The following is a 16110-nucleotide window of genomic DNA, read 5'->3' as shown; positions in this document are numbered from 1 at the left end:
ACAATTCATTTGGTCCGTCGTGTCTGCCGGTCATTCTACTAAAGAAATATTTGTATATTTTTGAATAAAGGTTTCGTGATTAACTATTTATTTTATCATGTTCTCTCCCAATCTCTTTTAGATCACTGAATATTAGCACTATAACTCACTTTGTACGTTTGACCATCCATTGAATTTTTGTGCCTTGCTACTTATGGATTTTATCATCCTTGTTTTCTAATAAATTTTTGTTCCGACATACGCTTAATCCGGATTAATATAAATATGTGGGATGTAAAATTATTTGAAATTCGCAACAAAAAGTTTTTATTCTAGGTAAAAAATCGTCATTGGATTATAAAATATTTGAAATATTTATGAAGAAATACTACAATTCTATATTATTTGTGGCTTCGCCTCTAGCCGCTAGGTTCTTCGTTCTTGTTTTTAAAATCAAATAATAAGAATGTAGATTTCTTGGTTGTTTAAGTTTTCCATTAAATATGCTTATCTTCCTCAGGGAGAGAGGGAACACTGGGTCGTTTATTACACTAGTCACCCACTAGTTTTATAATAACATTTTCTTATTCGTTCACTCAATATCTTGGGAGACTTTTATTGAATTTCGATTGGTTAGTTCATTAAGTTGAATGTTCAAACGTTTCAACAACTAATTGTAATCTACAGAAAAGGTAATATTGTGTATCATCATAGGGGATATATATAAATTTATTGGCTAATGTCTTATCCCTTTGAATTAAGTGAGATTAAATGGTCCAGCCTTTCCGTGTAATACAATATTTAAGAATCTAAATCTAGGTCAGTTATTTAAATAAATTTATAAATTTGTATATACGTCAAATATAACAAAAAAGAAATATTATAGTTCTTTAGAAGTCTAATATTTTATCAAGAACTAGCGGCTACGCCCCTAAAGGCCTCTTGAGGCCGGGGTGAGTGGTAGACTACCCTCGCCCATTTACAGTTTCAGTAAAAAAAATTCGTGGGGGGGGATTTTTTTTCTTGGAACGATGGTGGTACCCTCCCCCAAAATAGTTATAAACCTTCCCATGAACTATGAGAAGGTATACTATGAAGGAGAACAATATCGGTTCAGTGGTTAGAGAGATCCTTCAATACACATAGACATACAAACAAAAGGATTAGATTTATACTTTCATGTGAAAATTTTGTATTTTATTTTGAATTTGAAAAACTAATGAACAAAATCGTCCTTGTTTCTTTGTGAAAAAATGACAAACAATCCTTTTTGAGCCTAAACTAAAAAATAATGACCAACCCACGCCCCGGTACTGTAATAAGTATTTTAAAAACAGAAATTAAAATAAAATGGAAAAAAATCGTCAAAAAAAGCTTTAAATTTAGTTTATTGAAAGTATCATAGGTATAAGATAATTGACAACAAATTATAAATGTTCACCCCTTTATATATGAGCAAAGTTACCCTATTTGTACATTAGAATTATTGGTGAAAAGTTTGGACATTTTGTATAAACCAACCAAGAACCCCAAAGTTTTAAAAGCAACGCATTTTAGAATGCATTCATAAACTTTGGGGACCAGTATAATGATTATCCAATGTCCCTTTCCTCCCTGGTTTATTTAGTTACCTTTTCCCTATATCTTTTAAAAGTTTTTTAGGACAATTATCACTATTTAGTTAACTTAAATGCTAAAAAGATTCCATTTTTGTTGTTGATATTTTTAGTGCGTCACCTTTGTTTAAACTAAGATTGTGTTAGTAAAAGTTAGAAATTTTAGGATCCCCTAAAAAAGTTATATAACATTAATAAAATGGCTTCTAGTAAAATGACGTATATATATATATAAATATTACATAAGTTTAGAACATTTTCAATTTTGACAATTATAATCAACAAGGGTGACAACATCAATAACTAGCGAAGCCCAAGAAAATTAAGGAATGTACAGACAGACAAAGTGTTTTATAGAGCAGATTTTCAGTTAAAAAAGAAAGAGATATGATACACAAAAACTCAAAGAAAATCACGAAACCTTTGTAAAATAATTTTTATTTCTTTTGAAGCGTGACCGACAGACAGACGGACAAAATGTATAGATTAAGAGTGTGGCATAGGAATCATCATTGGAAATTTTAGCTGTCAATTTTCAATAGCAGCCGCAAAAAACAAATTTCTCTCATATTATTATGGACGAATTGACGTACAGACAAAGTGAATTATAGTGTAGCTTCGCTATTAAAAATCACTTAAAAGATCATTTATTTAAAGTAAGTTATTATGTCAGATTTCTAAAAAACTGCCAATAAACAAGTTGCAGTTAGCTATGCTTAAGATTTCTGATGTACCGACAGATTGACCGATAAAGCATTAACATAGAGTAGCAACACTAATAAAACTTGTTAATACATATGTTTTAATTTTGGTTAGCTAAATTTTCGACTATTTAGTAAAATATTAAAATTTCAAAAATGCATATCTTTTTTTAAAAGCAAATATATCCTTTTTAGCAATCTTTGATTACTTTAAGTAGCACTTTTTACTTTTATACAATACAGAAAATATATATAGTAGCAAAAAATAGCTAATTTTTGCTAAATTAGTAAAAATTAAACTGCCAAATTAACGTTGAACAATTTTTTCGACTGATAATGTCGACTATATTACAATGAAAAAAAATGTATCACCATTCCAGAGTGAGAGAGGGGACAGTGGGCTGTTAATTACACTATTTTCAAATGTTTTTTAATAACATTTTCTTATTCGTTGTCAATTTTGATTGGTTGTTTCATTAAGTTGATTGTTCAAACGTTTCAATCACTATCGGCGATTGTATTATCCCTTTAGATTCCTGTCACCACTTACAGTGATATGATTTGCATGATATTTGCGTTGATATCAAATGTACTTAAAGCATTATTACTGGAATAAAATTTTATTTACATGATGCTTTTTTTTCTAATTATGACATCATATCTACACATTTTGTTGACAAAAATAACAGCACAAAAGGTACCATCGTGAGGAAGGTATAATCGGACTAGGAATTATACTAAAGACAAAAAGTTTGCTTATTTTAGGTTAGGTTAGGTTAACTAAGGTTCAATAGAGCTTTGCAATAAAAATGCCCTTCAGAGCTCCACAGGGCTTTCTTTCTTAAAAATTTAAACACAAAGGGGGCCCGATAGGTCCAAAGTATAATTAAGTGAAAGCACAAAGTATTTCAATAAATATCAGATATAAATATTTCCAAATTGGAATTTTTATTGCAAATTTGGTCGTGATATAATCTTCCTTTGGATTGGAATTGGACATTTTTTTTCATTTAGCAAAAAAAATTTCTCTAGCTTTTCCAAATATCAAAAACATAGAAATAACAACATTTTTTTATTGGTTGAAAATGGAATCAAAAGTTCAAATGGTTTTCTTCATACTGATAATATAGTTTTTGCTACTCTATAATTAAAAAATTTATTTTTCTTTTTCTCTACTCATTAGATAATTGATTATTTGCAACTTTCAAGGATCTATAGGGATAAGACAATGTCCGATAAATTAATGTACATCCTCAATGATGATGTGTGGTATTCGGCAACCGTGAGCCATGTCTATGGCAACCCTGACCTGGGTTCGGAGAAGGGCCGAGGGCCCTCCCCCGAGTCCTGGGGAAGGGGTCAGCCGACCCCCTCCCTATGCCTGAAATTAATGATAGATTCTGACAGCCTTATTATGGTTAAGCTGTATTGTTAATTCCCCCCACCCTTTCCAGGGATGGGGGATCATTATTGCCCAAACTGATTATTGTATATGTATTATATTGATTCTGTTTATGATTACTTATTCCAATCTGTGTATTTATTGTTTGTTGTATATAACTTTAGTAAACCTTAGACCCTGAATCAAGGAACAACTGAATAGACTCTGTTTGTTACTTAGTGATTGCTAGAGAAGCATAGCTTCTCTATAATATATGTGTCCACGTCTGTTCGCACTGCCGTAGTCATTTGAACTTGGTGTCTGCCATTTAACCAAGGCGGATACCACAACTTTTGGTGACAGCTGTGTGAGATTACGGCAAACCACAAGTGTAGAGCAGACGCGCAGCTGAGGCTAAGGTACTCCCAGCAGTGAAACTGGCAAAACTGACACAAGCAACCTGAATTACCCACCCTGGATAGCAAGGTCTAACTCTGTATCCGGCAGTTGTGGAAGCGAAACCTAGCGAAAGACCACTAAGTGTGGCGGAACCCGAGCTGCGGAGAGTAGCGAAATCGGACGAGAGACTGCGGAGAGCAGCGAAACTTGACGGAGAACCGCGAGAAGCGCCGACATCTAACGGAGGATTGAGCGCTCAAGGGCTGAAACAGGCCTGCGGACGGGCTGAAACAGGCCAAATAAGTGCAAACGGCTGAAAATAGGCCAACATTTACTGCAAGAGATAGCAGGATCCGAACCAGCGGCGCTGCAGGAAGGGACATTCCCTGCCGCCACCAGCCAGATTCGGATACACGGCGCTGCAGGATGGGACATTCCCTGCCGCCGACAGGCTGAAACAAGCCAAATAGCTGCGAGCTGTGAGCGAAAATACGAGTGTAGTGTACCAAGCAGAAGAAAAACTACGTTAACTCCAAGTATCCTGAGAGGCTACAGCGCAGCCACCCATCTAGAAAAACAGATATTATATCAGATTTTAGGGATTACCACCCTAGTGTGAAAGCTGAACAATAGATTTATGGGCAAGGCTTGGTAAACAAATTTGTTGTGTATTGTGATAAAGCCAAAAATAGAACCTAGATGTAATATAACAATGCATTGATAAACAATCTGACCCAAAGCCTTCAGCACGACAAATACACCCCCTTATCCCAACGGAAGGGGAGGGGCCCACCATAAATTGAAGCAAATACAATTGAGGTGACATAACAATAAGCTCAGGATTAAGGAAAAGGCACAATTACCTCACCACCCAGTTACTTCAAACCTGCAGCACCCCCCTCCCCATAGGGGGGAACGGACGGTTTTACCCCGTCCCCTCACGCGCTCCCCCTTCTACCCACACTTGAATAAGTCCGTCCACGGTGCGGAGATAGCGACCGGGAGAACAGAGCGCCATTTACGGGTCGCGCAGCAGAGCTTGGGACGCAACAAAAATTCAACGGACGAATAAGATAAAGCGGACCAATGAGAGAGCAGATTGAGGGATAGGTGCGCGTTTTACCTGTGTGCGCAAATCTGACGGCGCGTAGGCGCGTTGCAAGGAAAGGAGATTTCACGCACACACACACACACACACACACACAGGAGCGGAGCTACTCCATAGCATACAACAGAGATATTTTTAGAAAAAAAGACTTGCAAGCTCCTCCCTCCTATCTATAGTGTGATAAGGAAAACCAAATCAGTTCCTGACAGCAGTTCAGACCCTCAACAACTATCTACAACTACCAACCTAGTGATAAACAGTGTTGGCTGCTAGGCTAGAAAGCCCTAAGTGTAAACCACCTATAGTATTGACTTAAAACTTAGTGTCCTGCCGCTGAACCTTTGACCCGATGGAGCAGCCACAAGCGCAAGGAGGCGACCAGCTCCAAGGATGGCTCCAGGACGATCCCCAGCCGGCTCCAGCCGAGTACCGCAAGCTGATGCTGAGTAACCTGCCGGAGTACCGAGGACCGCCCAAGCAATCCTGGAATTCCCACATCCGGAGATTAGAAATGTCATGGGCGGCTTACCGTGTGCCCCCCCATGACACACTGAATCGCCGCAACGCCCTCTTACTATCCCTGGCGGGGCAAGTGGCGGAGATGGCCTCTCATCTGTTTGGCGAGGCAGGCCAAGCCTTGACATAAGAACAAGTCAAGGCCGAGTGTGAAATGTTATTTCGTCCAGCCTATGAGTCTCAGACCCTGAAGCAAGCCTTCAGAGACTACAGGCAGCACTCGACAGAACCTATACAAGCCTACATATCCACAAAGTGTGCGCTGTATAGGGAGGCCTATAGGACATTAAATCGTGGCATTCATAACGCTAATGTGAAACGTGAAATGATGGGTCATGAGATCGCCTCGGTACCTGAGTACACGAGGCGAGCCATGTTTACCGTGACCATGATCACCAAGCAGCTGAAGGAGGGTGTGTGCCTAGTGGACGCCACCGACGGGCTCACGGGATCGGCCAGCGTCCAGTTGCCCCAATATGATGAGTCGGAGCCAATGGAGATTGGCGCCTTGGCTCCGGGTCTCCACCAGATGGGGAAGGTTGCCCCAGATAACAAGATTCCAGGCCGCTGCTATCGCTGCCATGGGAAGGGCCACCGAGTCAGAGATTGTCCTACGCCTATGGAGGTCAGCCTAGAAGAGAGACGCATCCAACCACGCTGTGACCGTCCTGCCAAATGTGAACGTTGCCATTACGCAGGCCATAAGGCAGCCAAGTGCAAGGCTGACTGGGACCAGGTAGCCGGCCGGAGACGCATCGCTGACAAGGGCGCTCCCTCAGGAAAGCCCAGCAGAGTAGCCAACATGGAAGGGAGCGCGCCCCCAGCAACACTCCAGCAAGCAGCCGCCCCCAGTGCAGCGGGCCGAGCTGAAGGAATGCCGCAGTTTGGAACCGTCCCAGCTAGGATCAACGTGCTGGGAGGAGCGGCTGAACCCAACAGGGTTGGCCTGGGCTTCAGCCTCAACCACTTGGGACCGGAGTTCGTGCAGCCAACCAACGTTGCAGAGCCAGAAGTCCTGAGGCCTCAACCCTTCAGCCTCAACATGATGGGGCCTGCCAGACCGAGTCTACCCAGCAAGAGTGGAGGGGCGCTACCCAGCGCCACCGAGACAGTGTACGGGGAGGCCCTGGCGGCCACTGAGCGGGAGAGGCAAGAGGCGCTAACCAGCGCATCGGAGTCGATGTATGGGGCGCCATCCGGCGCCACCACGTGGGAAGGACGAGAGGTGCGCCCCCGCACCCCCAAGCTGATGTCTGGGGCGGCAACCGCCGCCACCACCTGCGATGACTGGGGGGTGCTATCCAGCGCCCCCACACTGGTGCCTGGGGCGACAACCGTCGCCGCCACCGAGATACCTGGATCCTGGAACGAGCCAGCAGCCCCAGAGGGAGGGGTGACATCCGTCACCCCCAGTCAGCCCCCGCCACCAGCCAGCAGGGAGGGTCCAACTATCCATCATCCAGCGCCACCAGCCAGCAGGGAGAGCCCAGCCATACACCATCCAGCGCCCCCTGCCAGCAGAGGGAGTCCAGCTGTCAACCATTCTCAACTGAGCCAGGATAAGTTAAATTTGACAAATGTATTGTACCCAAAGTATTGTAACCCTCCAGCCTTGCCTGTGCCTCCCGCACCAGAGGCTGGGGAGATTGAGATTTGGGGTTATAAGGACTTGCCTGTGCCACATGCACCTGAGTTCCTAGGGCAGGGGAGGGATGTAATAGGGGCGAGCCTGTGCCACACACACTCCAGCCCCATGCCACTGGGCATGCCATGGACAAGGGAAGGGACCCCTTGGGGCTAGGGGAGCCGACACCCAGGCAGGCGCCAGTCGCCTGTCAGTCTGGCATTGGGGAGGGTATCGGGACGCCCCGGGCGTCCAAAGATAACGCTCAATGGAAATTTATATCTATCCAGGAGCAGCCCAGCAGTGTCCAGCCCCAAGTAGCAGTTGTGGCCCGAGCCGAGGATCCCCAGATGCGTGCGCGAGGTCGATGGCTGTCTGGTAGATTCTCACACTGGTGGATGGACCTGTGGGGCCTACTGCTCGCAGCTGTGTGGCCTACAACTAGCTATGTCTTGGTAGGGTGGGACTGTGCCAACCCCACCCATGTCACCGCCTACAACAAGGAGCAGATGTGTAGCAAGGAGCCGCTACACCAGGAAGTGCCCTTGGGCCATGAGATACATGTCCTGCAGCAAGTCAAGATTAGGGAGACCACGGGATATAGCTGTCAACTCGCAGTGTCCCAGTGGACATTTAGGTGTGGAGTCTGGGGACACCTCAAGGTGACCTCGGTCCCCACCCTCATGCGGCCAACCAAGATTGATCCAGAAACGTGCCAAGACCTGGCCAGGAACCGAGTCTACACTCTGCCAGGCAAGACCCAGCCATTGATGTTTCAGCTGAACCACCCCCTGTTCTTTACCCTCAATATGGTGGGCGCCTTGGTCAACAGCCCCGAGGGGGTGGGTTGTGAAGGGGAGGACGTCCATTTCGAAGGCCAGCTGTACCGCAATGAATTAGTGCTCCAGGAGCGACGGCTGCTGGTCAAGGAAGAGACCTACGTAGTCGAGAATGGACGGGTGGAGTCCCAGTCTGACCACCTGACCCTAGAGTGTCCCCATTCAGAGCTGTCCTGCATCACTGGAGAGGCCACCTACGTGTGGGACCACCTGGGGAGAGATTGCCCCTTGAGGCTGATCCGCAGCCTCCAGCCCAGCCTGGTGATGGATGCGTTCCTGGTTAACCATCAAACCCAATTCTTCATCAACATGACTACCCCCACCTCAATAGTGAACTGCGACTTTGAGGCCCATGCCACCAACCACCCAGCATTGTTCGTGGCAGCCGACCCGGCCGCGGCAGCGCTGCCCAGAGTATTGGCCAGGGACGTGGATGTCCCCCTGCAGGCCCAGATACATGCAGGTTACATCGGATTTACCCTGGAAACTCGAATGAGAAGCGCCGCAGCAGAAGAAGTAGCGGCCAATTGCTGGAAGCTCCAGCAGCTAGACCCGGCCCATCCGGTGCGCGTCCAGGGGAGCACGTTCTCTGTGTTGAGGGGAGATGTATTGCTCCAGCTTACCTGCCAACGTAATAAGTACGTGGTCAGGGAGAGCAATGAATGTTGGGACAAGGTGCCGGTGGAGCCCACAGGATTTGTAGATGCCGTGACAAAGGTGTATAGCGGCCATGCCACCAAAATTCCCTGCTCCTCCACCTACCCCCTAACTGTACACGCTGAGGAAGGATGGATTGAGCTAACCCCCGCACCTAAGAAGAGGCCGCCCCCGCTGGATACACCCAAGCAGCTGCTGACCGAGCCCTTGGATGACTTCAGCTCGGGAGGATTGTATTCGCAGGCCGAGCTGAACGACTGGCAGCAGCTGCTAGCGTTCCCAGCGTATAAGGCCGCCATGCTGACCGGCCTGTCGTATGGCTCATGCGTCCAGCAAGGTAGCTGTTCAGCCACCAGAGACCATGGGATCGTGTCCTACGATATTGACCGACTGGCGGAGGAAGGAGAAGCAACCCTGGATGTCTGGGCTGGGTTCAGACAGGCTATTCACGAGTGGGGAGATGGCGCAGCCATACTGTGTCTGCTGTTGTTGATCCTCAAGCTGCTGGGAGACTTAACCATCATCTCCCTGGCAGCCGCACAAGGAGGTGTACGAGCCGCCATGAACGCGATGTCACAAGTATTCCAGTACCACCCAACCTTGTATCGCAAGGCCTTGGCCAGAGCCAGGCTCACCCATGCCAAGTCCCGGGACTTTTCAGTAGACTGGGATGCCATTCCTATCGGCCGGGAAGCAGCCGAGGAAATGGTATCCATGCAATCAGCCGATAGTGGAAATGACCGCCCAGGTAGGCCTGGGCCACACTCTGGAAAGCCCCGCGGCCCCTCGGGAGGCCAGGCTGTCGCCCAGACGGTCAACCTGGTAGCCAGTGCCCCAGCCGCTGCCAACAACAACCAGAATGCCCCGTTACTGACCGGTCCCGCAGCGGCTGTGCCCCACGCAAACCTGACACCTGCTGGCGCCGAGCTACGTGTCCAACAAAAGCCAGCTTCTACCTTCTATCCCACGTTGGGGGCCCATCAGCCCTGAAAATCACCACTAGGATTCCATTGAATCATTATCGCTTGTATATATAAATTAGCCCTAAGGAGCGGGCCGAAGGCCTCAACCACTGTCGGAAGTCTGGCAGGGAAACCCCCTCCCAGCCTTCCGAGGGGAGAGTTGTGGTATTCGGCAACCGTGAGCCATGTCTATGGCAACCCTGACCTGGGTTCGGAGAAGGGCCGAGGGCCCTCCCCCGAGTCCTGGGGAAGGGGTCAGCCGACCCCCTCCCTATGCCTGAAATTAATGATAGATTTTGACAGCCTTATTATGGTTAAGCTGTATTGTTAATTCCCCCCACCCTTTCCAGGGATGGGGGATCATTATTGCCCAAACTGATTATTGTATATGTATTATATTGATTCTGTTTATGATTACTTATTCCAATCTGTGTATTTATTGTTTGTTGTATATAACTTTAGTAAACCTTAGACCCTGAATCAAGGAACAACTGAATAGACTCTGTTTGTTACTTAGTGATTGCTAGAGAAGCATAGCTTCTCTATAATATATGTGTCCACGTCTGTTCGCACTGCCGTAGTCATTTGAACTCGGTGTCTGCCATTTAACCAAGGCGGATACCACAGATGCACAAAATTACCACTTCTTTAGATTAAAATTAGTGGTTGATTGAAACATTTGAACACTCATCTTAATAAATCAACCAATAAAATTCACTAAAGTCCCTAAAATTGTCAAGCCTACTAATATTAAAACGTTACTATAAATCTTTGGGGACTAGTGTAATAAACAGCCCTTTGTTCCCTCTCTCTCTGGCAACTACTATTAATCAGGGAAAAGGGAATGTGATTCTGACGAACAATTCTTCTAAAGGAAAATTTCCCCACAACCCCCTTCCCCATTTTCCTCCCCTTCTTACCCACCCCTCTTCAGTTACATGAAGAAAAAAAGCAAGATATACCCCAACCTTACTTCCAAAGGTTTCGTGATTTTTTGTAGAATAAAACTAATGATTTCTTATTTTTTTCAGTTATCTGTAACTGAGGTCAAGCTGAAGAGTGCAGAGGAGGAGCGGAATACTTTGAGGTAGATAGATAGATAGATAGATAGATAGATAGATAGATAGATAGATAGATAGATAGATAGATAGATAGATAGATAGATAGATAGATAGGTAGATAGATAGATGAAGTTCAACGCCCTGTGATTATTTAAGAATTTTACTTTCAATAGAAATTGTAAATAAGTGGGTTGAAATTTTTTTAAAATTTGACAAAGACCTACTCCCACATCTTGAACTACTGAAAGAAAAATTAGTATTTAGATTTTATTTTGATCTAAAGCGGCTACGCCTCTAGTTTGTATGTAGGGAAGCCTATACAAAATACAAGGTTTAAAGTTTATCAAACAGAAAAAATTGCCCGTCGTTTTAAAACTAAATAGGAGAGTAGTTTTTTCGTTTGTTAGTGTTTTACCTTAGTTTAAGTTATATTGGGTGATGGGGTAGTCCCCCGCAGGGCTAGTGACGCCCTCCTAAAAAGGGAGAAGGAATTTTATATAGTAATAATATACATAGAAAATCTTGTAAAAGAAAGAAACTGCTAAACACAATAGTCTAAGCTGAATGATTCATAACGCATAGATACTGTAATCATTTGTCAGACGAACGAACGGACGGACGAACAGACAGACATACCCCATACATACAATAACTGTGCAACTAATAATTAAGATAAAATTTGTAACAAAAAAGTTTGATTGAAAAAGCTTTTGGTTTGAATTAATCATGATTTTGAAATTAATTATGTCTAGCACAGTTATAGTAAATGTTTTTAGTTCTACAGTTTTTAAATAATTAGCTATATACATATGTATATATATATTGATCAAGTCAGGGATAGTGCAATGGGTGGAAAATTGATAGTTGGGCTTTTAGAATATTTAAACTTTTTCACAAGATTTTAAAACCTTTTAAAAAATTAAAAATTTAATTATATTGGTCCCCAAGGTTTGATAAAGAATATTCGTTCATATAAAAACTTTGGGGACTTTTGCTAAATCTTGTACAAAAAAAGCAGTGTTCAAACTTTTACACCAATGATTTTCAACTACATATGGATAATCAAATTATGATTGGAGGTGCATTAGTTATTTCTCGTATCGTATTATAAACGGCTTTCCGCGGATATAGAAAGTACAATTATGAGATTAAAACTAGTTTTTTTAGCCCCGAGGGGCCGAAGGCGCCGGCTAAAAAACTGGTTTTAATCTTGTGATTGTACATTTCTATATTCGTAGAAAGCTGGATAAAATACGATGCTAGACATAGTTTTTTCGTATGGATGAGAACCGGTTCCTATCCACCGGATTCGAATGAATACGAGAAATAGATTTATCGCCGATTGTAAAATTTATAAGTGAAGCAGAACGTTACTAACGGACGTACAGACCCTAATTGTAGAGAAGCTGCGCCACTGAAAATTCCCATAATAAGGAATTAATAACGAAGATGACATTAAATTAACCAATTATTTGAAATGTTAGCAATGTTTTTACAAAATAGGTATTATTATACATTTAGCAAAATTTAAGACAGTAGATGAAACATTGCTGTACAATCCCAATTTTGATAAACAAAATTATCCATTTTTAGATAAAAATTATTGGTGAAAAAGTTAAGACACTGACAACTCTAAAGTTTTTAAGCCAACTAATAAGAGAACGTGTGCTTTAACTTTTTAGACCAGTATAATTTACAGTCTAATTTCCTAACCTTTAGAGTAGAACAATGCAATCTATCGTAAGATACTGTTTTCTTTTTTGCTTTTTTTTTATTGACGGTATTGAATGCCACATAGAAGCAACGACAAACGACAAATCTAAAACCAATTACCAATCTTCAAATAATTAAAACTATTAGATTATAGAGGCGAAATACTCGTGATTTTATTGTATTTTGTATATTATTCTGGAAAAAAAGCTATGATAGGCAATTAAGATTTTAATTGAGCAATGGTAGGCCAGTATGACGTCATTTTTCATAGGCACTTTAAGCTGCTTCAATATTGACAGGTAAAATCAGACGTCTAGCTTGAATAGCAGCTGATTAAGTCCCATTTTCCTTAAACGTTGCGGACGGACAGACAGACAAATTGAATGATATTAGCTTCGCTACTAAAATAAAATAAGCCTTTAAGTTGTACCTTTATCATAGGGAAAGCAAATCATCTTAAAATAAAATAAATCATTTAAAAGTGTTTTTCGAATGTGAAGAAAATAATTATTTAACGGCTTAATTTTTTAAAAGATACTGTTATATAAAAATTTATTTTTGTCGTAATATAAGACAGGTGCTTTTACATAAGGAACCTTTTTAAGCAACGAAAACCTCTTATTTTTAAAATAAATTGAAAGTAAAGGGGCAGGGGTACTTTTTGCGTTTGTTAGTTCAGGTCAGGTTAGGTATACATAGATCCAGCAGGGATAGTGCCCCCGGGAGGGGTTAGGCATAGGAAAAAAACATTCTCCCCACCCCCTATTTTCATCATATTATTTTACTATTTTTGTAGGATTTTTTTTTACATTTTTCAACAGTTTTTCTATATGTCAGTTTGTGGCATTTTCAACTTATAAGAACAAATCATTTCCTTATAGCTTAATTAATAAGGTGAGAGTACAGCTTTTGTATAATTAAAGTAATACGTCGTCTGTTTGTCTGAAAACATTGTAGCTGCTCTATACATTATCTTTTTGTATGCAGACATTAGTAGATTATTAACTAGCGACAACGCCCCTAGCATATGGGGTCTCTGTAATTGAATTTTTAAAAATAGAGTTTTAAAACCAAAGATTAATTTAACTTTTAGAGGCAGTATTTTGGTGGTTATTTATCTTTATACTTTTATACTTGAAGTATATTTTCGGGCTTCTAGGTATCGTGTCACATATATCCAGGGAGGGAGGAGACATTGGGCTGTTTATTGCACTAGTCCCCAAAGTTTTATGATAATTTTTTCTTATTCGTTAGCTTTGCAATTTTGGGGACATTAATTGAGTTTCGATTGGTTGGTTCATTTTCTTAAGTGTTCAACTACTAATAGTAATTTGCAGAAGAGGTAATTTTGTGTATCATCATTAGGGATATACATCAATTTATCAGCCATTGTCTTATCCCTTTAGATCCCTGCATATATCTGTTTAAATTATCTTGTAATTATTAAAAGTATAATTTACATATATGTCTAAATGTAGATAAAAGAAAGTATTCCTACAAAAAGGCTGAAAACAACATTAGAAAAAGAGCGACTCGTGTAAAAATAGGCCAATTAATTTACTTTTACGGTTGTGATGTTGCTCGTTTTAACAAATTCATTTGGATATGGTACAAGTTAAATAATAATTATTTATCGCATCGTGTTATAGACAGTTTCCCGTGGATATTAAAATTTGAAATAGTAAGATTAAAACCAGTTTTGATAGCCCTGAAGAAAGGACTATTGGACTTGCAGAAAAGTTTTTTTCTTGCCTTGTATGTCTTTTAAAGAAAGATGGAAAATAGCAACTTCTGAAATTTCAATGAACCTAAAACACAAATACGTTTGAATAATAATTAAGCTCATGTTAAAATTGTTTGCATTGTATAAACCCTAATAAGGATATAGAATATAGATAATTAAGTATGGTTTTATACGAATGTTCATTTAAAATATTTTTTTTTTGCAATAGCAATATTTTTAGTGTTTTATCAAAAGATGACAAACATCCATAAGTAGCGAAGTACATAAAAACAGAAAGCCTTTCTTTTATATCATAAGGACTTTCTGTATCTAGTGAAAATCTTTGCAAGTAAATTTTGAACACAAAGCAACAGAGTAAATAAGATATTTTAAATAGATTTTCAAGGAACACAGTAATAGTGTCTGACTGATTATGACGTAACAAATAAAAATTAGCCAATGAGAGGCCGTTATTGACGAATGGTAAAATTTATAGTGGCCTCTCATTGGCTAATTTTTTTTGTTACGTCATAATCAGTCAGACACTATTACTGTGTTCATTTTCAAGTTGACGGGCGGACAAAGCAACTTATAGAGCACCACTAAAATCATTATTATTCTTCATTTCTAATAGGATTATATTTCAGCATTTTTGAAAAATCCCTTTCTATGTCATATAATTATTCTTTTCCTTGATTTTTGTAATACTAATTCCTAAATCGATTGGGTACATTTTTTGTAAGCGAAGCAGCTCTATTATCTAGTCCTAAAATTCAAGTACGGCAATAATGAGCATAATGTATTTAAAGTAATTTACAGATACATTTAATAGAGAATATTTGTTTAGACTTCTATACTATATATGTAAGTATTATATTTGTATGTCTGTCCGTCTAGGTTTTAAGCTTTGCTTTTATGGATGTTGTTATCCTTTTTTTAAATCCTATTATATAAAGTAGTAAGCTTTTTTTGTCTGTATCGAAGGATCTCGCTAACCACTGAACCGATAAGGTTCTCCTTAACAGTGCAGATTCTTATAGGTCCAGGGAAGGTTTTTAACTATTTTTTTTAACCGCCCTCCCCCCTTCATGTTTCCCTAGAGGCCTCTAGGGGCGTAGTCGCTGGTTAATATTACAAAGCACTATATGCAGATGTGATAAAATGCGGGAATAAATGAACCCCCTGTGTTTGTGTGGTATAAATTTTTAATTATTATAGATAGACATTATGCCATATTAATATTCAAATAGAGACCAGGGATTAAGGGATGGTACAACTGATAATAAATATGCCCCTCCCTCCAATGTATTATGTACGAAGTTCTGCTTTCGATAGCATTAAAAATTGAGGCTGCAATAGCTTAAGGTTCAACAACTCAGGATAACTAAGAGGAGCAAACACCCTGGTTATTATGTTAAGAAATAACAACCAAAAGACAACCAACTCCTTGTCTAGAAGTCCTAACTGTGCATGTTAATGAGTTTTAACTGTTTTGGGCCAAGGCATTTCCCTATCTCTAAGTATTAGTGTCATGCATCTTTTATAGCAGTAATAGGGACCATTTTTAATGTCTTTAGTTATGACACATTGTTGAGCCGAGATTCGAACCCTTAACCTCACAGCAGACGGATTCGTAACGTGTTAAGTAATGGTCGAGGGTTAAATCTTAAGGGAAGGTAGGGGTGTAATTGAATAAAACTGGGGACTATCCCCTCCCTCCCTGAATAAAACCACTAAAGATGGTATAAGAATTTTAAAAACAGTTTAAAGAGCCCTAAAATTCAGAAATATAGGAATAGGACAATGAACAATAAAACTTCTTTGAAATCAA

General features: G+C 41.0%; 1 protein-coding gene across 1 annotated transcript in view; it reads left to right on the top strand.

The window, feature by feature from the left end:
* The window catches only part of LOC145306063 (bicaudal D-related protein homolog), a 318688-nt gene that overhangs the window by 174598 nt on the left and 127980 nt on the right, over positions 1–16110 (top strand). Inside the window, exon 17 of the mRNA XM_080147993.1 lies at positions 10814–10869. Within this exon, the coding sequence (XP_080004119.1) occupies positions 10814–10869 (56 nt within the window). The remainder of the gene's footprint in view (positions 1–10813; positions 10870–16110) is intronic.

This window comes from Acartia tonsa, chromosome 14 (genome assembly GCF_053477335.1).
Source record: "Acartia tonsa isolate MP-2025a chromosome 14, ASM5347733v1, whole genome shotgun sequence".
Classification (NCBI taxonomy): domain Eukaryota; kingdom Metazoa; phylum Arthropoda; class Copepoda; order Calanoida; family Acartiidae; genus Acartia; species Acartia tonsa.
This window is presented reverse-complemented; position numbering and strand designations above follow the sequence as displayed.